Genomic DNA, 27,313 nt, shown 5'->3' with positions numbered 1-27,313 from the left:
AAACACATTAAACAGGTATAATAATTAGTAAAAGTGTATTGATTACATAAGAGAAAACTAAGTATCAAGTAAAAGAAATATACAGTCAGTTTATAAGTACGAGTATACGTATGACTGAACTATATATTGTAATTTAATTTAATTTAGCGATAAGTATGAACTTAAATGCATAGGAATAGTTATTCAAAGAGGTTACTTATTATTTGATAAGTTTTCAAAGTACCCATTAGAGTTTCGTCTGATCTCTCGTATCATCTGACAACTTATTTCCTGTTCTCCTGGCAATTCTCTCTCAGTGTCAGCTTATGACAGTCTCCAGACCACAAATCCTGCCTTCGCTGGCCAAGCAAGACGTATCAGGAACACATGTAAACATAGAGGAGCACTTTGCGGGGTAGTTACACGTCCCTGATTTGCTTTGCAGTATGCATGATGTGGTTACCGTACATCTTCCGGTACTTCTAGGTTCCTGATACCGGAATTGCTTACCATTTGAGAGTTTGGTCATAAATTGTTGTATTTTAACAATACTTGAATTTGAATCCGTTTGATTTTGCGGAGAAATCCTGTAAATAATCTGCATTTTATATTCTCTTTGCCTTTACTTAAACACGATATTTAATATTATTTGTTGACCTCTCAACATAAATGAAGAAAAATATTAATGTCTGGGCCTTTACGGGGCTTACGACCGTCATAGGTTGGTTTAAGTGATCACTTTTTATATGTGTAATATTCACCAATACTACACATGATTGATAACCACACTACTCAAATTCTTGGAACTTCTACATATGTGATTTCGAAACATTATACGTGATTCATTAGAATTTTCATAAGAGGCATCTATTGGTGAGATAAATAAGCTTTTTATTGAGAGCAGAAATTCTTTTATTTGTATGTGATGTCCGAATCTCGGATGATAATCACATACATGAAAACGCCTGAAAATACCTTTTTTATTTTATTATTTTAGCTTATAATTTGACCAGATAATTTATTTACAACATTTTGAGTGAATTCAAAAACTGCACAAATCGCTCACTCCTTTCAAAAACGTCATAAATCAAAAATCGACAATTTTCAGTTGAGCATGTTTTCAGAATGCTCAGAAAATGTACTATATCCCAGCAAAAGAGGCATATTTTTAACTTAATATTAACCCGCTACAGGGCAAAAAGTGTTGTTTTTGCATTTTGAAGAAAAGGTATTGTTTAATTATTTTTTTAAATATACTAAATATTTTTCAAATGGAGGAAAAACCTTCAGGTTTTACCTAAAAAGATCTGCTGCGTAGTAAAAAGTTCAATAAGTGGCTTGATACTTATTTATAATACATTGAATTATATTCTTAAACTAAAAACGTTCTCTTGAAAAATCAAGTATTTTGATTTATGACGTTCTTGAAAAGAGTGTGCGAAATCTAGACTGTCTTCAATTGAAGGAGTTATTTAAAAAAAAATAACTCTTATAATTGGAAATAATCCAGATTTATGAACGAGTATTTGGGCACACTCAAAATGTTGTAAGCAATATTTTAGTCTGTAAAATACATTATTGAATTGTTAAAATGTAATGTGGATAAAAATTACTCAATTGAGAATTTATAGCACAGAATAATAAAGAATAATATATATTAAAAAATATATACGACGGAAAACATATAACTTAACAATTAATTTATTCCACGATATAATACATATACACGAGTATTTACATCTAATAGAGTCCTTCGAATTAGAATTCAGTTGGTGCATCATTCTAATAGTTAGTGCTTCGGTAAGTTTTCCTTCGAGTCTAATTAATCTAACGCATGACTTAAACGAAGTTGGCAGGAGACCCATTGTGCCTGAATTATCGGGGATGGTTTAGTAATTATTCGAGATGCTTAATCGATTATTCTATCCTGGTGAATGTATTACCATTCATCCCAAGGAAATATAAATTTCAATGAGGAAGCTTTTTATTAAATCAGAAACTGATTCTTAAAATAATATTGATTTCTATTTTAAAATATAATTAACTTTGAAAATTATGTGCAAAATAAAGAGATTATTTGGGTATTACGAATTAGTTTTAAATTATGTTGTTTATATAAAAGGGTATATATACCATTGAGTGTAAAAGAATTGCCTGAAATTTAATCGAAAGGAAACATTTTAATGAACTCAGTGACTATTAATACAAAATAATACCATTCAGTTTTATTTTATGCGTCCCCTTATCGTTAACAAGAGAGTTGGTTAAACTTTCACAAATTAGATTTTCTCGCTTAGCAGCGGTATTCATCTACGAAATAAGTTAACCGCGTCATGGTAGACTATTTCGTAATTCCAGCCACCCTTTAGGTCGAAAAATCTACCAGGAGGACAGAAGTTGATAAATTAATGCATCCAAACAAATGATACTAAAAGCAACATAAACCAAATCCTAAAAAGGTTTTTGGTCGGCAGGGAAAGACATGACGTGACCGGAAATTAAGGTCGAGTGAGCCACCACGCTGAAGCTATGTGCTCCTGATCCATAAATGGAAAGAGAACAGAAGAGCATACCTCAATAGAATTTAGATAAACATATTAAATATTTATTTTGAAATCCACCTAAGGAATATTATCATATTCTTCTTATACTAACTAGAATGAATGTAACGATTTTTCATTTGAATTGATTTATCTCAACATTGAATCACGTCATTGAGTTTTTGATGCAAAAAAATGTGTTTCAGTTATAAAATAAATATTATATCGACTTTTTATTAAAAATTATAATCTTATTTATATCCATCACGTTTCCATATTTGCTTTGGTAACAATGGGCTTATCTCTGGCAAAGTCACAAGCTTGCTTAAGTAAATACTTCATCATATGAAGGATGATATATGAAACTCATTCATTACTAATGAAACTTATATGTATGAACATGTATTTCATATTCTACATTCAGTAACATTAGTATCCATTAGATGTAAATATGATATTAAGGTCAATTACCACACATATTTCATGATGATATCTCTACTCTCTATAAAGATCTGCAATTTAAATATATTATTATCCTACAGTGAAATAATGAGTGATTTAAAAAAAAATAAGAAATTTAATGATTTCAAATACCTGACGTATTATTTTATTTTTTCTAGGTTTCCTGGATGAGAAAACGGGATCTTCATATCTTAACGTCCCATATCTTCACTTACACTGGAGATGGACGATTTGGAGTTATCCATCCTGAATCATCAGATGATTGGAACTTGAGGATAGAGTACGTACAATCCAGGGATGCAGGAATTTACGAGTGTCAAGTCAACACGGAGCCGAAGATCAATATGGCAATTATGCTGAATGTTGAAGGTTGGTTATGTTATATCTCTTCGTTATACATACTATCCTGGTAGTCAATGTAAGAATAATAGTTTCAATTTCATTTAAATATTTATTAGATATTTTTTCTCATCACAATTCTTTATTTTTCATCTCCATTAGCACATGCATTTCTTTATTCTTTTTTTCTTCTAATCTTAAGCTTTCGATGTGCAAATATTTGATGATAATATATATTGAAAATAATATGAGCCAACGAATCAAATCGTTTTCAATGTAGAGCGTAGCCATTCCTTAAATTTGTATTTATATTTTTATTTCAGATAAATGGAAGAGAAATTAAAAGAAAACCGTAAAAATTGACATTTTATTCCATAAAACCTTCTCAAATATACTCTGAATAGGGTATCCCCGTTTTATTGCTTATATTTTTGGGAGAAGCATCACATTTTCTGGAACTTACTTTTTTCCCATCTATGTCAGGGTACGATGGGTCGCGTCACGATCCGCTCGTATATCAGAGAGATATAAACCTAAATGGGGGTAAAAACGCAATAACCGAAAACTATGATTCAGATATCGCCCATCGCTTTTCATTTCTGCAACCCTAGTACACGTTCGCAAATGGGTATGAAATAAGCTTGGATAACAAGGCAAATAAATAAATAAAAATGAACGGGTTTTTCACGTTTGAAAGTAAATATTCATATGACTTCATTCGAAGAAAAAAAAAACAATTTCATTTTTAGTTTGTCCTTTTGAAATAAAACGAATATTTTCTGAAATAGAATTGTTTGCTTCCTTTCAATTTTTTTCAAAGTTTAAAAGTTAATTATAAAGTATTATTTTTTGACATCTCATCAAAGATGAAGAAGAATATGGAAGTCTGGGCATTTACGGGGCTGACGACCGTCATAGGCTGGTTTAAGTGATCACTTTACCAGTAAATGTTGTAATTATAAATTCGTCATTTTATAAACACCATATTTTTTTTATAAGCTAAACAAATTTGCTGATTTGTCGAGATAAATTTTGCAAAATATCTACGAAGCAAAAATATATATAATTTTTTTAAATGCAAGTTAGTTGAACAGTTACAGAATACATTTCCAATGACAAATGATACAAGTTCGAAGAATGCATCAAATAACATTTAAGATAATTGAATAAGCCTACCTTTGTTTAATACCTTCCAAACTTGTCGATGACGTTTCGATTTGGGGTGTTCGTAATTACTTTAAGGGAGATGTCAGCTAAGCCTTATCCTTAATTCGTGAAACTGAGATTACTCCTTAAATAAATTTTATTTACTTGATTACTCGAACAATCTTTCAAATGTTTTTTTTTAACACGAAAAATATTAATATCTGTGAAAAATTATTATTTACATTGTTTTTCTATTTATTTTGAGATCTATTTAGTTTGCATGCACTCAATAGTGCATGCAAACCCTTATCCGTACCCCAGTAGTGCATAGGGCACTGTATAAAATAAACATAGTGTTATCTTGATAGTTAACTCATGAAGGAAAGGTGATCAGCCCTCCGCTTCAGGTACCAGTCCAGGGTAATATTGAATACATTAAATATGAGAGTGAAAAAATCACGTTTTATTTGACCCCCCCTGGGAATCGAACCTGGGACCTCCAGAACGGTAGCTGAACGTGCTGACCATATTACACTATGGAGGCGGACAAGATCAATAGTGCATAGGAAATTTAATCCTTTTTTTAATAATTAAAATGTAACTTTGTTTTAAAATATCTTTATTGTAATTAAAAAAAAAAGTTACATTTTAATAATTTTAAAATGGAAAAATCACAAAGTTAGTGCTTCAAGTATAAATTTATCCTTTTTTTTCTTTCATCACTTAAGTTTAATTTATATTTTTGTTTTCACCATAATTATAATGTACAAGAATGTAAAAAAAGGAATGTTTAAAACCAAAAACTCAAAAATGACGTATAAAAATTACAGTTTCAAAAAATGACATTTGTGGTATGAGTTAGTAAGTTAATACCTTTTATTCATATCAACTACCTACTTACATTCTGCGGTAATCATAACATAAACTAATCATCCCCCTTCCTTTGTTTTCAAAGTTGATCTAGTATGAATTGGTAATATTGAGAAACAGCTGTTACTACAAGGACTGTTGATTAATAGCGAGAAAAGTTTAAATTGCAAATATTCCAATGGATGCTTTACTACCAAGTTTCTGCCATTTCTCTAAATGTTCTCGTCTTCTTCTTTGAACATCAGAGATTATGATAAATGGAGAGCAGAAATTCAAACATACGATTCTATTTACCCAATTTCTCACCATATTCAACATGAAATTCGACACGTTTCATAAATTATTATTTTTACTGCAATTTCCAAGCCATTGTTAAACAAAGGTATTGGAAAAAAAGTTAGAAAAATGTTTTGAAAATAACCTCTTTGTATCAAATGAATATGACTGATTCAATTATTTTTATTTTATTATAAATTTACCCACACATACACCCTTGTGTTTATAGATGTATTTATGTATTTACGTAAATATTTATATACATATATACAATATATATACATATATACAATATATATATATATATATATATATATATATATATATATATATATATATATATATATATATATATATATATATATATATATATATATATATATATATATATATATATATATATATATATATATATATATATATATATATATATATATATTAAATATATTTATAAGATGTATAGGAAAGAGAGGGAGATAGTAAAAATTGTAATACTCTCCTTATCGTTCATTTTTTGTAATATCACTTTTACGATGAATGATAAGGAGAGTGTTATATAACCATACCACAAAGTAAACAATATTTTTAATACACAAAATATAGTATACACTGTTCTAATGTAAATAAAATAATTTTAATTTGTATTTAACCAAATTCTAGTCCTTGTAATACTTACAAACATATTCTGAAATAAGACAGAATTTTCAAAAAGTAATAAAGGGGGGTAAAATCAAATAGCCATTCTGTCGGAGGCTAACGATATTACTTTTTTTTAATGACTTGAAACGTTGAAACGATTCTAGGAAGACTCAAGTGTTGAAAACTAGTTCAATTTAAGTATCCGTAAAATTAAAATACCCTACTTGATAAGAAGAAATTTTGAAAAAAACAGATAATTTCTAGAAAGGCTTTTTCGAATATTTTTTCTTAAATTGAACCCATCACGCAATGATGTTATACTGCATAATTGAAATGCTGAATTTTAAGTAGATAAGAATTATTTTCTTATTTTTATTTAAAATTCTGAAAGCGCGAAAGAAGATAAATGAATTTTATGTATAAATGTCAAACCGTAACAATTTCATCTTAATCTACATTTGACCTGATGATGAAATGATTATTTCGAAACCGGTAGTTACGAAGTACTGTTTTTTAAAGTCTCTAAAAGTGGTATTACACAAAGTGAACGACGAATGATGAGTGTTATATTACCATGCCACAAAGCTCAAAGCACAAACAATGCTTTTAATATCCAAAATATACTTAGTTTTTGTATTAAGAAAATTTTTAATTGAAAAGAACTATATTGTTATGTTATTTTATTATTTAAAATGCAATTTCACAAAGAAATGTCAGTAGAAATCTCAAATCTGCTAAAACTCAGTTTCATATTTGAGATATTCACACTTTTTCCACCCGGCCGATCGAGGGGAGTTGCCACCAAGAGGTGTAGAAAGGGATCTTTAAGTTTAACACACTTGTCGACATAGGAAACATTTATACTTGTCACTTGGAAGGGAACACGCTGGAGATACACCGCTTGCGGGCATTCATGTGAAAAAGCTATGCTACGTGTTTGCGTTCATGCGCTCCTGGCAGGTACAAAATACTGTCATGGACGAAGAATTACACTTTTTAAATGACATTAAATAAAGTGAGAGACACGCCATGAATTTATCAACAGATCTTACACGTGCTCCTTTAAGGGGGGTGGTCTGACTTTTGATCACTGAGGGTGACCTTTTGAAATAATTGGCGGCTCTCTTCCAATATTGTATTATTTAAGTGTTCATAATAAAATCAATAATTTAATTCCAAAAATTTGTTTTATAAACAAAAGCAATAAATACGTATAAATATTTACATAATCATTATCAACTCTCCATTTTTTATTATTTTATTTATATATTTATATATCGGTAGCGGTAAAGGCAAAGGGGTATATCAAATTTAACAGGAGAGCAAAAACAAACTTGTGAAATTAAATATTTTGTTCAGATGGCATATGTACGTATCTAAGTAAAACTAAAGTATTGATTTCTGATGGCATATGTACATATCTAAAAAAATAAGTATTGCAACTACAGCTATATCTTTTTGCTAGATGGAATACACTTTTATAGACATTTTGTGAAACAAACTTAGAAAATGAAAAATTTGACAGATATACCCGTTTGCCATTGCACTACCGATATACATATATATACATGTATGTGTGAAAAATTGTGTTCACATTACCTTTTCTTAAAAATAAAAATAAAACCTTATTTTAACTAAATTTTTTTTAATCATGTAAATTACTGATAACGGTTTAAAATACTTTATTTGATTTAATTTTTTCATTTGATTTCGAAAAAAGAATACGAAGAAATAAATTATTGTTTATATCGTTTGTCGCATATTTTTATCGAACTCCACCCCTGTGATTTTCTCTATTTGTGGAGAGAAAAGAGGTTGTCCGATACGGGGGCGCTAATGCTCCAGATTTGTTGTTGAAACGCCAGGCCTTGGGATGTTTTATCCTTATATTCCTTATTACTCCGTCCGACTGCGCCCCGACCGGACCCCACCGCGCACCGTCCCGCCGCGGCCAGATAGAGGCAGATCGGACGTGAGACCAATGAAGATACAAACACGCTACGTTTTATAAACGTCGGGGGCAAGGAAAACTTATAGAGAAATGTACGATTCTAGAAGGTCGTATATAAAAGCTTTATTTAAGCTCAACATATTGCTCAATTTAGGTCCCATATTTTAACAACATAGAAATGGAGAGAAATGCATTCGTGACGAAATGGGGAAAATAGCAAACGTTTAATGTTCCACGGTGTTTCTTTTTCTTAAAATGTTTTTAATTTAAGTTTTACTTAGTAATTACCACTTTTTCTTAAAATCTATTGTGATACGTGTTGCGATGCATTCCGTAACATTTTAACCGATGTATGTGGAACTAATAACAATATTCAGAGTTGTGTCCATGGGTCGTTGAAGGTTAAAGAGGGCCGTTGAAGCCGTTTCTTATTTGTTTTTTTTTTTATTTATTTCTTATCAGTGGGAACGATGACAACATTTTTCCAGATAAATTATCATAATTCAAAAACAAAAGAAAATTTTCGTTGAAAAAAATCAATAGTTTTTTCATTATTCCATTTGCTTAATTTAAAATATTGAGATTTATACCAAAAACTCATTTAAGGTTCAAATCTTTGGATAAATAATTTTTTCTTGATTAGTTGTCTTTATTTTTATAACGGTAAAATTAAAAAACAAAAGAAATTTTTCATCGAAAAAAACATTAATAATTTTTATATTTTACCTGTAAAATTCAAAACATTATGATTTATACCAAAATGTCATAAAAGGATCAAATCATTGGATAAATAGTTTTTTTTGATAACTTTCATTATTATTTATCTTTATTATTTGTAAAAATGAAGTTCAGAAACAAGAGAGAAATTTTCATTGAAAAAATCTTGAGTTATTTCTTCACCTGCTAAATTCAACATGTAATTAATCGAACATAACGACTTTTGTCAGCAATTCCGACATGATAATCGTTTGTTTTTCTTCGCTATCAATCCATTTCCAGTGAAGTTCGTGCGCTCGTCGCCGATTGGCTGAATCCTCTCCACAATGGCGCCTTTTGCGTTGGCCATTTCCGTCGCGTATTAATCATATCTGCCGGAATAAAGAAACCACCATTACCGACGGACAATCTTCAGCCCACAGGGTGTTGTAATAGCTAAATTTTATTTATGGCTTTTCTTGGGCTGAGAGGATCATTTTAAAGGCATTTTCCAGAAAAATTAGGATTGTTGTTGAGTACCAAGTTATCTTAGTTTTTATTCTGATATAAAATCAATACCGATCTTTTTCATAGGCCATTATAATATCTGTTCAAAGTGTAAACTACACGGTAGCCCGTTGTTTTAAATAATAATCTTGCTTTAATTTTTTTTAATGTGTTTTTTCTGACTTTTTTTCCAATTCAATTTTAATATTTTTTAAAAAATAATGTTTTAAAGTGCATCTCAATATATTTTATTTTAATTTCTTTAGAAGTTCACTGATTTATAAAACAGAGTTGGATGATTAGATTTTTGATCGCTTAAAAAAACTATTTTTAAAAATTGAGTGATTTAAACAAATATTTAATTTCTTTTGTACTGAATAAATTTCTCATAATATATTTGAAAGCTATGATTTTTACCTTTTATCTGTATTGGAGTCTTTTGAATTAGATAACAACATTGAATTAAGTTATTCAAATTTCAGCAACCACGATGATGATGATGGTTGTGCGATAAAGACTTAGCGCAGAATAATAGGTGTGCCCAGAAATCAATAACGGAAGAATTATCATCAATACAACCGTACGATAATACGTACCGTTGCGGTATTCTTAATTTTATTTAACTCTTAAGCCCTTCATTGAAGCAAGGCCATGGAAAACTTAATACATGATTTATAGGAAAATTGTGATTAGATTTTTTATGAATATAATGATAATTAAATGAAATTGAATATTCGGTAAGACCCAAGTTTATTTGTGATGAAAATTTAATGGAATTTTTTTAATGTAATTTGTTATTTGAAGTATAAACGTTAGGCGAATTAATTGAGGTTGAAAGAAAACTTCAGACGCTGAAGAAATTATGTGATCTATATAAATAATTTGATGTCGTGGTTGTTTAATTGAAACTGAAAGTTCTAGGTACAATTTTGCCATTTTAAAATAATAAATTACCGACAAGAAATTAATATTCTTTTTCAAAATTAATTGCGGTAATTTGAAGCACTACTGTTCTCTTGGTGATTTTGAAATTAAAATATTTTTTATTGAAATATTGTAATTCATCCACCCTTTAGCGAAGCGCTTGTTGACTAACATTTATTACAAGGGCTCTCAGAAATAAGGGGGTGGAACCCCCAGAAGACTAATCTCACAGATATTGCGGCTAAAGGGGTGAGTTTATTACGCAATCACGGTTTTTCATATAAATATAAGTTTTACCCAATATTAATTAGCTCTGCCCTTAACGTGCGGTTCTTATAATACAATATCTCTATTAGTTTCTTGTTTATTTCCCATGTGAATTTCCAACCCTTTCGGTAGCGAAAATATAATTTTAAAAGTTCAGCAAAACATTTATCTTTTGCTTAAAAAAATGAAGAAGATTTTTTAAATTTTATCATCATGCACACACAATATTTTTTTTATGATTCTGAACTAAAGATGCAAAAAACTGCACAAAAAATACCAGCCTCCACTTTTTTGTGAGTGATTTTGGCTCTTACAAATAAAATACGTCGTTATAATAAAAAAAGAATATAAGAGTAGTAGATAGATAATACTAAATAGTTATCTATCTACTACTATTTGATTTAGTATTTAAAGAATTTATGGTTGAAAACAATTTTTTTTAACTTTATACATACAAATACAGAAAATTAACTCGGTTACATAAAATAACGTACGAAATTGCTTTCGCAAGCAATTGAATACTAATAAATAAGCATTTTCCTTTTAAATACATTTAAATGATTAAAAAATACGGTATTATTTTTTTTACATTATTATTTAATCCATAAAAAACTATTTTCCATTAGACATTGAAGGAGAAATTGATGTTTATCGTCCCAGAGCGATGGTATGTACAATTTTCGTAATTTTACTTCAAACAATAACAGTAACATAAAAATACTTTTTATTGCCATCACGATGATAATTTCACAATTCGGCACAAATTCCATGCACTAGGCCCCTCCTTATTTTCATCTCACAATTTTTTTTTCATTCGACTATTTTCTTCTGCTTTCCAGATGAATCCTTCCTCCTGTCGACCTCCGTTCCTGTTCACCACTCTTCAGGTCAGATTTCCTCACACTTTTCTTTTCTTTCATCATTTTCTTTTGCGTTTCTCATCGTGCGGTGGCATTCTTAGATGTTTCAGTTTTGATTGTAATCAAAGCCTCACAAAAGAGACTCCCTGAAAAGAAAAAAAATGCTTGTATACCCTTAAGCGCAACGCTTTGTTTTGTTACAGAATTTAAATTATTTGACTCCTTTCTATGTTGTAAAATATTTTTTTTTTTAATTCCCATGTCAATAATTTATAAAATTACTAATTATTTTTATAAATATAAATTTTACTTGACAAAAAACTGTGCTTAAGTATTGTTGCAATGTAAAAAGCTAAAAATTATAAAGTGTAGAAATATAATAGCTTTCGGTTGCAAACGCCTAAAAAATTATAATTTTACATTTTTATTATACTAAAGTGAGTCCTTTTGTCTCAGTAAGATCAAAATTACTTTGAAGCTCGTAGATAGAGCCAATTAAAATATTTGTTTTCATAATAATTTATTGTTGTCGTTTCAATTAGCTCTTCAAAAGCTTTTGGTTGGTTTGTTTCGACCGCAACTAGTATTATTCATCCCTTTTGAAACTTTTGAGAATGAACGCCCTGCTCGCTCGTAGCCATTTTATTTGAACCCTTTGCTGTTGTTCCTTTTCCCGATGTCTTCCATCCTCTGTGGTTTGGTTCTTCGTTGTTATAAACATCCTTTGAAAGTGCATTTTTGCATTTTGACCGCTTGGTTTGTGAATGCTTTACGTATTTTGTGATGTCTTTGTACTTTGTATTGTCTGTTTACTTTAATTACGTCGATTGTTATCTTTGTTTCGGAATTATTAACTCAATATTTCTTGCAAAACTTATGTTCAATGCTAGAAACGTCTCCGAGACTTGAAGTATTCAATAAAACATCCCTTTATTTCATTTTACTGCAGCGTAATTTTTATTTGATATTTAGATTTAAAAATTATTTGCAAAAACTAAATGCTCCACTGTTTGTTTTTTTTTTCAAATAACCATTTTCCTTTTTATTATTTTTCACTGTAAAATATATTCTTAAACTAGAGGTTTGTTAACCACTATAAATAAAACTTTGCAACAAATAAGTTACTGTTTTAGTTTCTAATTTACCGGAAATGGAAGAGTTACATTAACTCTAGATAAAACCCTAGTAACGAATAAATTATTGAGTTTTATATATGTTATAATAATCCAAATTATTTTATCAAATATTTTTAAGTTTGATAATATATCTTTTTTTAAAACAATTAATTCACAATATAACACATTTTGTATCAAAATAGTATGTTGTTCAAAATTAATAATATATAAAAAATAAAAAAAATTTATTCTATGAATTTTTTCACTAACAAATCTTCAAATTATTAAATATTTAATGTAATTTTTTTTCTTTACTTGGTAATTACCACGTTTCAAAATTTTCTATTAAAACACGTATTCTTTCAACATCATTATAAACATCGTATGTGAAACACACCATGTGTAAATTTGAGAGTTGTACCTTTTTGTGTTATTATAGTACATAGTAGTATTGTTATTTAAAGGTTATTTTTTTACCAAAATTACTTTTAACCATTAAAAAATATACAGAAAATATCAGAGCATAATTCAAACATTTTAATTATAGATCGGTAAATCGATTTTGAATGAAAATAGAAAGTCTTGTTTTAGAACTTTGTTTTGTATAACACAAAACGAAATGTTTATGTTGCGAATTTTTTAGAGAAAAACGATAAGCAATGTTTATTTTTATTTAAATTATACATAGATATTTTAAAAGCAACAACATTGTTCTTCATTACGATTGTATTTATCTGTGAGACTGATATCCAATTTATTTGAAAAGCAGTTATTATTGACTGTTACAAGGTCGTTCTCTATTTAAAAACACGCAAATAAAATTTTTAGGTTTTTTATATTTACAGCTACACACAAATATAATTTTATAACCATCAACAAATAAACGTTTATTGTTAAACTGTTTTCATTGAAATACTTGGTTATTTATTTTAAGGTTTATTTAAACTTACGATACTAATAAAAATATCAAATATCGTTAAGGGTTAAAAATTCTCCAAAAAATTGGTTAGTCATACGTAGACACAGTTATCAAACTAATATATAACCTGAGTTTTGGTTCTATGGTTACCATTATAAACTATGACTCAAAAGCTCTATAGTCACCTGTTTTTATATAGAAGCCACTTAGGCTTGCTTGAAAAAAGTATGTTATTAACTATCAATGACTATCGATATTATGAGAACTATTTTTTTGTTGTTGCTTAGTATCGATAAAAAATAAAAATTAACGAATATGTCCCGATTTTTGTTGACATTGACCCCACTGTGCTCTGATTAGTATGGACAGCTCAGTAACATCTGACTGAAATATTCATGAGTACACAGTGGTACACAACAGCCGCCTGTCGGATGTGGTCATAAGACTGATGTTTGTCCAACACCTCGAATGATTGTCCGCAAATTTACAGGCCGTCCGCATAATTGTGGTGTCCATTATATTAAATAGGCATATCTAAGTATACACTAACTATGTCACTAAACTTGAATTTGATTTATTATATTTTGTTGGTTGAATTTTGATTAAACTAAAATAATTGAATTTCATGTATAAACTAAACCAAATTATACAATCTACCTGCATAATGTGTTCAACTCTGTGGTAAAGTAATTGGAACATATGGTTTTTATACTGACCAAAGTCCATCAATTCAGTTTTGTATATAAAACAATTAAACAAACACTTTAAAAAAATCATTAATATTTTAATTACGTTATTATTTATGTCAGTTTTCTCAGATAAAATAATAATAATGGCTTTATTTACAGAAACCTTATTTGCCAGTCTCTTTGAAAAAAATACTTACCGGTGAATTGATACTTTTGTAAGTATCTTAGCCATTTACATAGTGACTTTTGTCAGTACATCAACGATATTGTGCTTATCTTTAAAAATCACTCTGCATAAAATAAAAACACTGATTTGAAATAATTTTGCATTGAATTTGATATTGAAATTGAGTAAAAGTTTAGATAAATATAACAAAAACAAAAAAATCAGAAAAAAGTTTTTATTCCATTTACAATTTTTTTTCATAAGAGACTTTAAAGATCAATTAAATTTTCTGAGACTTAAGATCTTTTAAATTTTCATTTGTATTGATGATAACCAATTAATCATTTATGAATGAAAAAAGGATTATATTACTAACAATTTGTATTTATATATATTTTTAAAGATATATTTAAATTGGACAAATTATAATCATAAAATTGTTAACTTACTTACTCCCAAAATTTGGTAAACGTTTATTACCAAATTAGAATATTTGTTGAATTATAATTGTTAAATAAATATTTATACAAAATGTTTGTATGATATGTAGAAAAGTATATATTTATATAAATATGTGTGTGATGTCATGTTATGTCCGTCCCTCGTAGACTTGAGTATAGATTCACAGATTCACTATCACGTTGATATTTCTATCATGTTGTAACCTAACCTACCCATCTCTGTGTTTGCTTCTCTTGTATAGAACTCCACCCAATCATTGTTCCAAGTAATGAGGGTCCGCAATCATTAAATAACATGCATATAACTAGACTGTTAGCCAGTATGCATGATATCCCTTTGAACTCGAAGAATATTTATTTATTTTTCTATATATTTCATGTAAACCAAAGTAATCGTTGAAATATTAAACATTTTAAATCAAGCTCTCGCTAGGCACTCATTGACGAAAAAAAATATTTATAAAGAGGCATTGCCCCGGTAGGTTGGATAACTTGCAAGGACGGATAACCGAAGGTCGGATAACCGAAACTCTACTGTTATTTACTTAGTAAAACTTAAATTGAAAATGGACAGATTTTTACCATAATCTGACTGCCGACTCAATCAATGAAATTAAATATTTTATATTTTGTATATTAAAATCATTGATAACTTGTTGACATATGATTACCTTGTCTACATTTATGGTAAAGTAAGAAAACACTCTCCTTGTCATCCACTGTTCGCTTTGTGTAACACCACTTCTATAACACTTTTTCGCGACCAACGGTTTCGGAAAATCATTCCACTATCATTTGCTTGCGATTCATTTGTCTTGTTTCTCTCTTTCAAATTTTATTTTTATGCAAATGTCAAATCGTTATATTTTTATTGTAATGACCTGATGATGGAATGATTCTTCAAAACCAGTTGACACGAATAAGTGTTAATAAAAACTGTTTTACACAAAGTGAACAATAGAAGTCAAGGAGAGTGTTTTTTTGTTTTTTTTTACTTGTTCGGGAATTGTAAAGCTTTACATTTAAAAAAGTATATAATAAAAAATAGTTACATTAACAATAATAATCATGACTTTACATTAATAAAAATTAACCTAATAGAACAATTCAACAAATATTTTGTAAATTTGTTTCAAATATTTTCTGTTTTGAACATTGAAAGCATTAACTTTGTGGATCATATTGATTTATTATTTTGAGAAATAAAAAGACTTTGTATTTTAATCCACTCACGTTTGTATGAACCAACTAGTTTCGGCAAGAACCTGTTGCCCTTTTCACGGTTTAATTTATGACTAAATGTAAAACCACTTAATTTAAGTCATAAATTAAACCCTGAAGAGGGCAACAGGTTGTTGCCGAAACTAGTTGGTTAATAAAAATGTAAGTGGATCAAAACACAAAGTCTTTTTATTTCTCAAAATAATATTTAAATATTTTCTGTTTATTTTTTTACGTTTTATGTAAAATATATTCCTAATGTTTAAATTTCTCGTTGTTACAGCCGCCCAAGCTAATATATGGGGGTCTCAGGATGTATACGTGAAGAAAGGAAGCACCATTTCCCTCACCTGCTCAGTCAACGTTCACTCCACTCCGCCGTCGAGTGCCTCAGTGCTTTGGTAAGTTGTTAGTAGATGGTATGTTATTAAAGTTCATACAAAGCTTCAACTTTCTCGCGTCGTGAAATTCGTATGGGAAATGAGAAAAGAGATTTACACGCAATTGAATTAGTTTTGTCGTATGAAAATTACTTCTGTTTAAAACTTTGACAGAATTACATCTCATCTAAATAAAATATGTAATTGTTTTATTTGAAAAAAAAATCATTAATTTTTTTTTTACTTTATAACATAGATGAAGAAGAATATGGAAATCTGGGTATTTACGGGACTTACGACCGTCATAGGCTGGTTTAAGTGATCACTTTACACCCGTATAACATTCACCATTTCTGCCCATGATTGACAACCACAGTACTCAAATTCTTCCATATAAAACTAAAGTTGTTTTATATCTGGAGGTTTCAAGAATTTCAGTAAAAAAACTTAATAAAAATTAGCTCCTATAATTGGAGATAATCTAGATCTGTGAACAAGTATTTGGACATAATCAAAATGTTGTTTAAAATAATTGATTAGAATTAAAAGAAATTGTTGTTCACATCAGTTTTGTAAAAAAAATAGTAAAAATCGATTTCGTTTTTTGGCGAAAATATTACCCAACCTTAATTTAATTTGACTCAGATAATTATTTATGTATAGAAATGTTTATGAACATAAAAAGGAAAAAAATAGTCAACCGTATTATCTGAAGTTAAGACAAGTTTTTTTTAAATATTTATCATAAATAAATTGCCATTTATGGTAATTTATTTTATTTACCATAATCAAGGATTTCAGTACTTAGGTTTTTTTCTGAAGTCATTATTGCCTTTCTTACTATAACCATTTTTTTAATTAAAAAAATTAATCTTTTGATATTTTTACATCGTTAAAAGACTGATTATAATTTGAACTTGAATTGATTGGCACTTTGAATGACGTTTAAAAAGTCTATCAGTAACAGACTTTTTAGTCCGTCACTGCAAACCACTGATCCTAAATATTGCCCAATTAGAATCCTCTAATTAAGCTTGATATTGACTAAATACACATTTTCTCTCTTTTTCAGTTTTCTCAACTTGTTTACTATCCACATTAACTTATGTTTAAATTGGTGCAACTAGAGCTCCGTTCATATTAAATCGATGTAAAAATACGATAAAAAAAAACAACAGATAATCCACTTTTTCATAAAGTGAATAAAACAAAAAAACTTTATAAAATAAAACAACTTTGTTTTAACCACTTTTTATTGGTATACTTATTTAAACCGGTTTCAACAACAACCTTGTCATAATCAGCGTTTATGTACTAATGCGCTATGCTCAATAAAAGCAGCATTTAGGAGTTTTACCCGTTTTTTTAATCACATTTTTTAAATCTCATTTTCATATGGTGTACGGAGTGTGTGGAAGTTTTTGGTGTCGTAAGGAAAGGGTAATTATCTATAACCTAACTGGGTATTTCAATATTTTAGAATTAGTACAAAACCACTGATGATGACAAGGTTCTTGTTAAAACCGGTTGTAAAAAATGAACCAATAAAAAGTTTCGTTAAAAAAAACTAGTCCTTAAAAATAAATATAATACTCATGTGGTAAAATAAGTGTTTTTATAAACAATTTAATCATAAATGCCGAAAAAATAAATAAATAAAAAATAAGTATGATGACAACGTATAAGAAATTAAATTTATTAGGTTTTCAAAAGTAATTTAGAGTTAAGAAGGCATTTTTTTTTCAGCAAAAGTAAATGACTGATTTTTTTATTTGCCAGGTATCATGGCAACTCCGTGGTGGACTTCGACTCTCCGCGTGGCGGCATCAGCTTGGAGACCGAAAAGACGGAAGGAGGGACCACCAGTAAGCTACTCGTCACCAAAGCGGCTCTCAGTGACTCTGGAAACTACACGTGCGTGCCGTCCAACGCGAATCCCGCTAGCGTCAGCGTGCACGTGCTAAATGGTACAAATTTGTTTATTATTTTTTTTTTAATCGATGAAAAAAATCAGAATTCAAGTATTTAGAGTGAAAATAATTAAAACACACACCAGTTAGACAGCAAAATAAAATGTTATTGTCTGTCCTTAGAATACGAGCTGCTCATCGTATCATCCCTTCCTTGGTTTTTTCTACCTCTCCCTCTAAACTCCTTGCCTAATCCTTCCTTTTGTTTTGAGAAATTTTATAGTTTTATGTGAATATACAACATTTTGATTTTTTTTGTTTTTTCCAGTTTTTTTTTTAATCCATGTAATAATTTCAAACAGCTATATGAACGACGATCCTTGACCACTATCACCAGTCTATTTTTGGTTAGTCGGAAGGTATTGCTTCTGAGAAATAAATCTGCTGATGTGCATATTTTTCTGTATGAGAAGATTACGAATAAAAAACATTATAAATGAACATTTGTGTGGGTTGTTTTGATAGAAAAATGTTGCGGTTCTATTATCACTCTGATTTCGTTGATCACGGTGCGATTGTTTGGTCACCCTGTATTTTTCATGGCCGATAATGTACTTCGCATTTTAGGGTATGAAAATCTATATATATTGTTGTGTTTGTATTACTACATCAGTTCATTATATATGTAAATATTAATTACTCGTGCTCATTATGCATAGTGAGTTAAAATCTAGAAATTTGATACCGATTTCGTTATTTTATTTTTTGTTTTTTTACATCGATTTAATATTTCCTAAAAAAAAATAATAGAAAAGAGCGGTTATATATTTTCTTTATAATGTCAATTCCGAGATGTACTTTATAAGGATATTTTCTGTGAAACGAATCAACAATATCATTTTGTTTAAAATAAGTAATCAAGTGGCCATGAGCTCCATCATCTGAATTTAACGTTTCATATAACGTGTCAATTCGGAAAACATACCCAAATATAATACTAAAAATATTTAGAAATATGATATTCCTCCAATTTCCAATGAGACGTTTCCCTCGTCTCATCTCGCAGGCGTTACGAGAAATAAATAAAAACATCCCAATATCACCCATCGCAGATCCCGTCATGGTTTCGCGAAATAATATTGTATTTTCACCCTGTCCGATACTGAGCCATAGCGCGATTTCAATAACTGCCGGAATAAAAATACGTTTGTTTGGAATCGCACAAAAGAAAGTTTGCAAATCACTTTAAGTGCCTAAGCCCTGACGAATAGGGAAGCCAGCGAGGCAGATTACATTACCAAGGAGCACAATTTTTCATCACAGCCGTTGCCAAGAGAAAAAACTGGAAAATATTACAAAGTTTTGCGTCACCATAAATCCGGAAAGGATTCATAATCTCATAAAATGCGGCTTTTTAAACGCCATAAAAGTGGTTTATTTTGATCGATTATTATTCAGAATGCGAATTTTATTTACTTCGCAGTAGTTTGGACGAGGGTAACTAATAACCACTTTAAAAATATTAGCTTTTCAACTTTAAAAATAAGTAAGGTGATTGAAATTTCATTATTTATAAACACCAATATGGTGTTTGTTAAGAAGTTTAAAAACTGAGGGACTCGTCTAAAACAGACGGAAGAAAGTATAACATTTATACTAGTTTGTTTAGGCAGGGAATGTTTATCCTTCTCGCGGGCATCGATTTATTGACTTTTACAGGCTTTGTCAAACTCCCTTTGACAATATGTCACTCCTATATTGAACACTCTCAACTGATTACCTTACTTTCAAATAATTGATATCTTAAGTACTAATGTGATATCTTTTGCAGCACAAAAACTAGAAGGAAAAAATGCAATGTTAATTGTGTTGACAATTATGGTAACAATATGCGTAGTGTAATTTTAAATGTTAAATTAGAACTCTTCTTCTCCTTCTTCTTTTTGTTGATCCTGAGGATCTGTTTTTGCCTCCGTATGTCGCTCTTGGGATGTTGACTCCCAGCTGTCTTTTCATCTTTTCGGAGGTCTGCCTGGGGGTCTGCGTCCTTCAGAATTACCTTGAAGGGCAATACGTGGAAGTCTGTCTTCTGACATTCTGTTTTTATGTTCATTCAAGTGTCGCCTTCGTTGTCGTCCCCACCTCACGATATCCTTCATCTTACACACGCTCCGGATGTCAGTATTTCTTACTCATTCTCGCAATGTGTTTCCGGTTAGGATCGGAGAGTTTTCATCTCGGAGGTTCGAAGTTGAGATTTTGTTCAGGAAGTATCTGCTATTGCCTCAAAATAAAACATTTGTGTAAAACCAATTTATTGAGTTTATCAATGTTAACACGACTAATTTCGAAAACATCTGTAGTTTTTAAAATTATTCGTGTTTGCATTAATTATTCAAAAAAAGTGGTCTATTATTTACAAGTGTTGTATTTATATAATTGAATCATCATGTCATTCCACAAAGTTAATGCCAAATAAATAAATAAAAAAATGTTATTTTGATAAAATGCTATTAAATAAATAGTCATAAATTTATGACATTCACAAGGATGAATTTGATTCAATTTGCATTTTGGGTACGCAATCGTAATACCGTAATTAATTTCATCCGTGTTTACATAACTGATGCAATTTACATTTTATTTAGCGGACTATTTTTTGCAGTTAAAAGTTCTGCAAAATGGGACAAATAATATATCAAATTTAAATGTTACACCGTTCGGCTACAGTGTATTTGTATCCGTACCTACGGTAAACCTCTGATTAATTGAAATTTTGACCATAAATTAAGCCGGCCGTTTTTCGCGATAAGCTCGCAAATTAAAAGTGAAGCCGCTCGTTAATCTGGGAAATATTCGAAATAACCGGGTCCTGCGGTGAACTGGCGTACTCTCCGCCTACTGCAGTGATTGTCTGGCGCTAATACCACTCGGTGATCGGTGGATTACGCCGAGTCATCAATAGGCATCGGCGTATTGTTGCAACGAAACTTCATGGAATCTGAATAAGGAATGGAATTTAGAAACGATGGAGAGCTTTTGCGTGTTTCGATAAAACAACCACAGTATGCTTTTGCTAACTGACTGACTAAACATCACGCCGCTTACTGCAGGGATAGGCACAGAGAATGAAATACCATAACGATCAGCTTCACAAACATGCAAAAATTCACCTCCCTATACATGCCCGCCGATTATTTCGACCCTTGGCTGATCACGCTCAAGCATATGACATAATTGATCATGCCAAGGCCTCGTTCTTCCTCTGTTTCCATGTCCTTACTGTTTCGGTCTATATATCCAAACCATCTTATCATTTATTTCTAAATTTTATCGATGCTTATCTTCGCCTTGCATTATTTCCTTATTTTACAAATTGAACTTCTCTTATACGTTGTTTTATCTCTGGGTTGCATACCCATATTCTTAAAGGCTTGTAAAGGAAGTTGGATAAGATGCGAGTTTCTTGAGTAATTATTACTAGAAACAATCCACGGTCCTATTGCTTGTGCTAAAATGGGTTGAATCATTATTTAGTAAAATAATATTTTCGTATGTCCTGAAACCACCCTTGAATTCAGTTTGATGTTGCAAGAAATGTAGTTATTATTAACTTTTAAGTAAATTAACCCTTAACGAGCATTATTAACCCTTAACGAGAGTTATTTCTACCGATAAATTATTTTATAATTAAAATAACCTTTCCTAATCTACAATTTATGACAGTCAAACAACTATACGCTCAAATAATCCTCACATTTGCATTTAAAAATTACTCTCACGTAACACAAGAAAGCATCTCCCAGAAAAGCAACATAAATTACAATAAACACACCTTATAGTTACGTACATAGAACTACATGCTGCAAAATATTTAAAAAAAAACCTAAACTTACCTTTTTAGTTAAAAAAAAACTATGATTACTGTGCAATAAAGTTGTACGACCTGCTTTCATAATCCATAAAGTCATTAAAATAAAAACTTACACAAGAGATCTATCCATTATTGGAAAATAAAAGTGGGTAGATCTGAAATATATCGAATTGTTTGGCCATGTCGTATTTGATTGCATGTCATAAACAATTTTTGTAATTTTATAAAAAAAATATATAATATCAAATGTGCCCTCGGCACGCGAAATCGCAGTCATGACAAATTATTGTAATTTCCAATTATATATATCATAAAGATAATCTTGTTTTATAATAAAATAACAACCATGTATTTTTTATTCTATAAAATGCATTTGAACCAAAAAATGTCAGAATAAAACGTTAATCATTTAAATAAAATAAAAATCGACATAATCGTTAAAATAGCGATTAAAATCGTTATTAATTATTATTACCCATCCCTCAAATCACACGAAACTAAGTGATTGTATGGCCGAGCAAATTACTATTTCGTTCTGAATTTATTCGTTCACCATTTTAATGTAATATCGTAAATTTATTTCAACAAATTACGTGGGTAACGAAATAAAAGCTTGTCAAACATTGGACCTCGACAATTATTTTTATGACATTGTTTTGTGGGTTGGTCAATTAATTATAATTTTAATTGTTTATATTGTTCAGTCTCGATTGTGGAAATCACTGAAACTTTTATTCAATTAAGAAAGTCGTTAGGTATCAGTTGATTTTAACAAAATGATTTTGTTGAAAAAAAAAACATTTTGAGAATTTCAATTACTCGGATCTCATATACAAATGAAAGAGTTTTTGCTCAGTAAAAAGCTTCTTTCAACTCACCAATAGATGGTCTCTGGTGAAATTCAAGTGTTTCGAAATTGGATCATATACATATATGGAAGTTCCAAGAATTTGATTAGTGTGATTGTCAATTATGGATAGAATTGGTAAATATTACACGTGTGTAAAGTTATCACTTAAACCAGCCTATGACGGTCGTAAGCCCCGTAAATGCCTAGATTTCCATATTTTTCTTCATCTTTGTTGAGATGTTAAAATACAATCAAATAAAACTTTATACGGTCCTTGGATCTAAAATGTTAGTATGATTACTTGTAGTATGTCATTAAGATAACAATTTATATGAAACTAACAGAAAAGAGGAAATATATTTATCTACATAATATTGATTTCTTCTTCTGAAAATATCTAAAATCAATCTCAACTCTTCTCATTATTCCGAATTCACCCCCTCCACTGTAGTGTCACTTAAACTGTTGGAATTATTTATCAGTGATAAGCCCGGAATTATCCAGTGGCGCTGCGTGCTGCATTCATTAACAAACATTTTTGAAGTGAGCTTTTGATTAATCGCAACGCAGCGGTAAAGCGAACGCGGACTATACAGGGTGGTTACAAATTACCGCTATTAATATTTCACGCTTTTCCTCTTATCGCGTCCTTTTCGGGTCATTTATATTTGTCCCCGTTAGTATTTTACGTAAAACGCCAATCGTAAAAGAGATTTTGGTCGCTGGCGCTGCTACACTGTAGAGCCAAAGCTAGATTAATATTTCGGAAATTTGTTCCCGAGTTGAGAAATAAGTTCATATTAAGATTACGACTTTTGTACAGATAACTCATAATACTGAAGAGAGAATTCATTATTTATTTCTCCCATGTAAATTTAATGAGATTCAAACAGATATTACAATCACGGCTTAAAATGAGACTTAATTTTAATTGCTCCACAAATCTGCGGATGTAGGGTGACACTTTTTATCTTTTATCTCATTTTCATTGATTGATTCGGTAGACATTCGATGATAATATCTGTATTTATTAAATTGAATTTTGAAATGAAATGTTTCGAATGTAAAATTTGAAGAAAAGTGAACGATACAGGATATTTATTTATATCGACGTTTTTAACTTTTAAAAAACACAAATTGAATATTTAGTTTTAGTAAAACCAAATGACTTCTCTGACCATAAAAATGTCAATTTTTTTGTGAATCAGGGTGGGAAAGAAAAGTTTGAATAATACAGCACAATACCTGAAATGATACAAAAAAAATAGATTTTTATCCTCCGATCAGTTACCTAGCATACCTACTAAAACTTAACTGCTCCATGGTGTCTATATATTTTTTTAAACAATATCTTTGTCGATTATTTTTGCTTGGTGATGTAAAGGGTATTAAAATAATTGATGTGATTTATGTTTTAAGCATATTTTTTTCATTTTTTTCCAGGAGAGCATCCAGCGGCGATGCAGACAAGCAACAGAGCAGCTACAAACCTCCTGTCTCCAGTAGCTGTCGCTTTATTCACTTACATTATATCCTCCGTCGTTATGGGCAGATGATCATCTCAACTAGGCAATGTATTTCTTAATATTAATTAATGATAGTAAGTTATTAAATTGAAGAACATCTTGTATACCCAAATTATTATTACAGAAAGACACTTAAAGTGAAAAGTTAAGAAAATATGTTGTGTTTACAAAGCTTAAAAAAATACTTAACAACCTTTTTTACTTAAAATAAAAGTCCGAAATATAATTTTTATGGCATTATCAATTTCACTGCTGTGAATTTTAATTTTTTTTTTTTAAATATTTTTATTTATAAACGATATTTTACGATGTTCAACATATGATTTATCTTGATGATATATTTTATTAGATATTTATTCATTTGTTAAAAAGTGTAAATATGTTTTAAAATAAACTAATTATTTTTAAAACACTGTAAAAAAGTTGTTAACGAGTAAATAATATTTTTAATCAACTACAATTTATACTATAAATTTTATTTAATTTATTGTAAATAATGAAATAAAAAGTTGTTTTAAGAATGTAGACAAAAGTAAATTCATAAATAGATTCACTTGAAAATTGGAGTAGAAAGAACGACAGCAAAAAACACGAAAATTAAATTAAGATTCGTCATCGAATAATATAAAATTAAAATGTTTTATTTTCTGAATTATAAAAAAAATGATAACTGGTAAAACACAATTATTCAAATTATTTTAAATATTTTAATGGAAAAGTATACTCGATCAAATTATACTTATATTATAAAAATTAAACAATCATGATAGATTTAAAATTAAACATGTAAATATTTTGTTTAATTGGTAATAAAATTCTTAGAAAATCGCTCAGACAGTAATTCAAAGGATTTACAAGGATTTTACTGTATATAGATTAGATAACGTTGCCTGTGTGATATTGACTTATTATTTACAGACTAAGTTTTCAATTACATACTGCTTTGGGTATGTAATAATGTGAATATTTATTGTATTGTAACTTATTTCTAAGCTAGTGAGTTGTGAAGATTAGGATCAAATGGAATTAATTGTAAATTACTTAAAATAAACATTTTGTATCATAAATTTTAGAATACCCCTACAAATAATATAAATTCATTTATTTCATGTTTGGAGCCGAATAACGATCGACTGCCAGTTAAAAATGTTAATTGAACGTGATTTGTTTAAAACTAAACGGTTAATTTTTTTTTTAAATCATGGATATTGATTTTATGAATAAAACAAAATTTTCTGCACAAAAAGTGGTTTGAAAAAACATTAAAATTTTTTTGGAATAAAAAATATTTTCCACAACTTATTCAATAATTTAGTTTATTTATATTTTGAATTAGGTCATTAGAAAAATATTTTTTTTAGATTACTATTCAAAATATTCCTGTTATCTCAAAGGAGTATATATAATTTCAATTTTGTAAATATTTCAACAATGATTAATAAATTTAATAAAAATGATAGTATTCTTTTATTCTCAAAATTCCCATAAGAAATATGTTGATTTTTACATTTGATTTGTTTATTCTGCAAATATTTGAAGGTGAGTAAGACACGAACATAAGAGACCTATACACATATGTGAACGTTTTACTTAAATTAAAAAAATCAAACTATGCATCTTTCATTACACACATTGCACCAGCAAGCGAGCAATTTTTATTTTGATGATAATCGATTATTAACATAAAAAGATGGTCAAAAGATTTTCAGATTCACCAAGCGGGCATTTTTGAATTATCGATTGGTTTTTTCAGAAACTCAATTGAATAACCTATAATATCAGTGAATCTGTAAATTACTGAACAGATGAATCTGTGAATTATTAGACAAAGAACGGATCAAGGTTTGTGTATGAGATTTACCTAAAATCGGCATTCGGTTACTCGATCAGTATAGTATACATGTACGAGAATGGATCTTTAAGATCCGAACGTTCACAAACGATCCGTGTCTTGTGTGTTTATAAAGTTTATTACAGGTTATTATTGAACTCTCGTCGATAAAGTTTTGGCCAAGTTATTTGAGAAGAAAATCAATGAAGGTTGAAATAAAGAAAAACGACCCATCAAACAAACTGTTATAAATATGATTTTTCTGTATTATTGAAGACGTCTCTACTATTAATAAAAACTGGTTTTAGGTTTATCTCAAAAACATATATTAAAAAAAAATACTTTATCCGCTTACATAATCGATGACGTTTAAAAATCGCTTTAAAATTATTTAAAAAATAATGAAAATCAAAACAAAATGTTAAATATTAGAAAATTTTAAGCTTTTTGTATTAATAAAAAATAAATATACCTACCGATAATAACAAGCCAAATAAGTCTTAATTCGAATAAAAGTACAGAAATATCGTTTTCACCAATTGCTATTAAATTGATTTATTTAAACTATTATGTCCCAATTTTGCAGATTTTATTCCATTCGTTAGACATGTCACACTATGAAGGTACATTTTCGAGAAAATATAAGGCATTCAACAACGCGGGATTGTACTATAACGCTCAACAGTAAAAGTGTCTTTTATTTCAGCAAACATTGGAAAATAAACTGGTAGGATTTTAAACAACACAATAAATCTGCACTCACAGGAAACTTTATATTTCCAGCAGGAAAAATTTACGAGCTTTTTCAAAATTGTATTAAACAAAAGACGATAAATTTGGTGGTTTCAATGCTTTCAATACAGACGCAAATTGTTGCCACGGTTAAAGGATAATAAATCCTATTTCATGGTCTGA

General features: G+C 29.3%; 1 protein-coding gene across 3 annotated transcripts in view; it reads left to right on the top strand.

The window, feature by feature from the left end:
- LOC148306142 (zwei Ig domain protein zig-8-like) overlaps window positions 1-24,811 on the top strand; it is a 353,698-nt gene extending 328,887 nt beyond the window's left edge. For 2 of the 3 annotated variants that reach the window (XM_088265555.1, XM_088265553.1), the window contains 5 exons: window positions 3,140-3,350; window positions 11,436-11,483; window positions 16,311-16,428; window positions 18,187-18,374; window positions 24,485-24,811. In XM_088265555.1, the coding sequence (XP_088121681.1) occupies window positions 3,140-3,350; window positions 11,436-11,483; window positions 16,311-16,428; window positions 18,187-18,374; window positions 24,485-24,597 (678 nt within the window). In that variant the 3' untranslated portion in view covers window positions 24,598-24,811. The remainder of the gene's footprint in view (window positions 1-3,139; window positions 3,351-11,435; window positions 11,484-16,310; window positions 16,429-18,186; window positions 18,375-24,484) is intronic. The other variant, XM_088265554.1, reaches the window with a different exon arrangement.
- The last annotated feature ends 2,502 nt before the right edge of the window (window positions 24,812-27,313 follow it).

Source organism: Brachycentrus maculatus, unplaced genomic scaffold, assembly GCF_059751285.1.
Source record: "Brachycentrus maculatus isolate JH-2025_06_01 unplaced genomic scaffold, ASM5975128v1 h1tg000250l, whole genome shotgun sequence".
Taxonomy (NCBI): Eukaryota; Metazoa; Arthropoda; class Insecta; order Trichoptera; family Brachycentridae; genus Brachycentrus; species Brachycentrus maculatus.
Note: the sequence above shows the minus strand (reverse complement) of the source record. Positions and strands in the feature narration are given on the sequence as shown.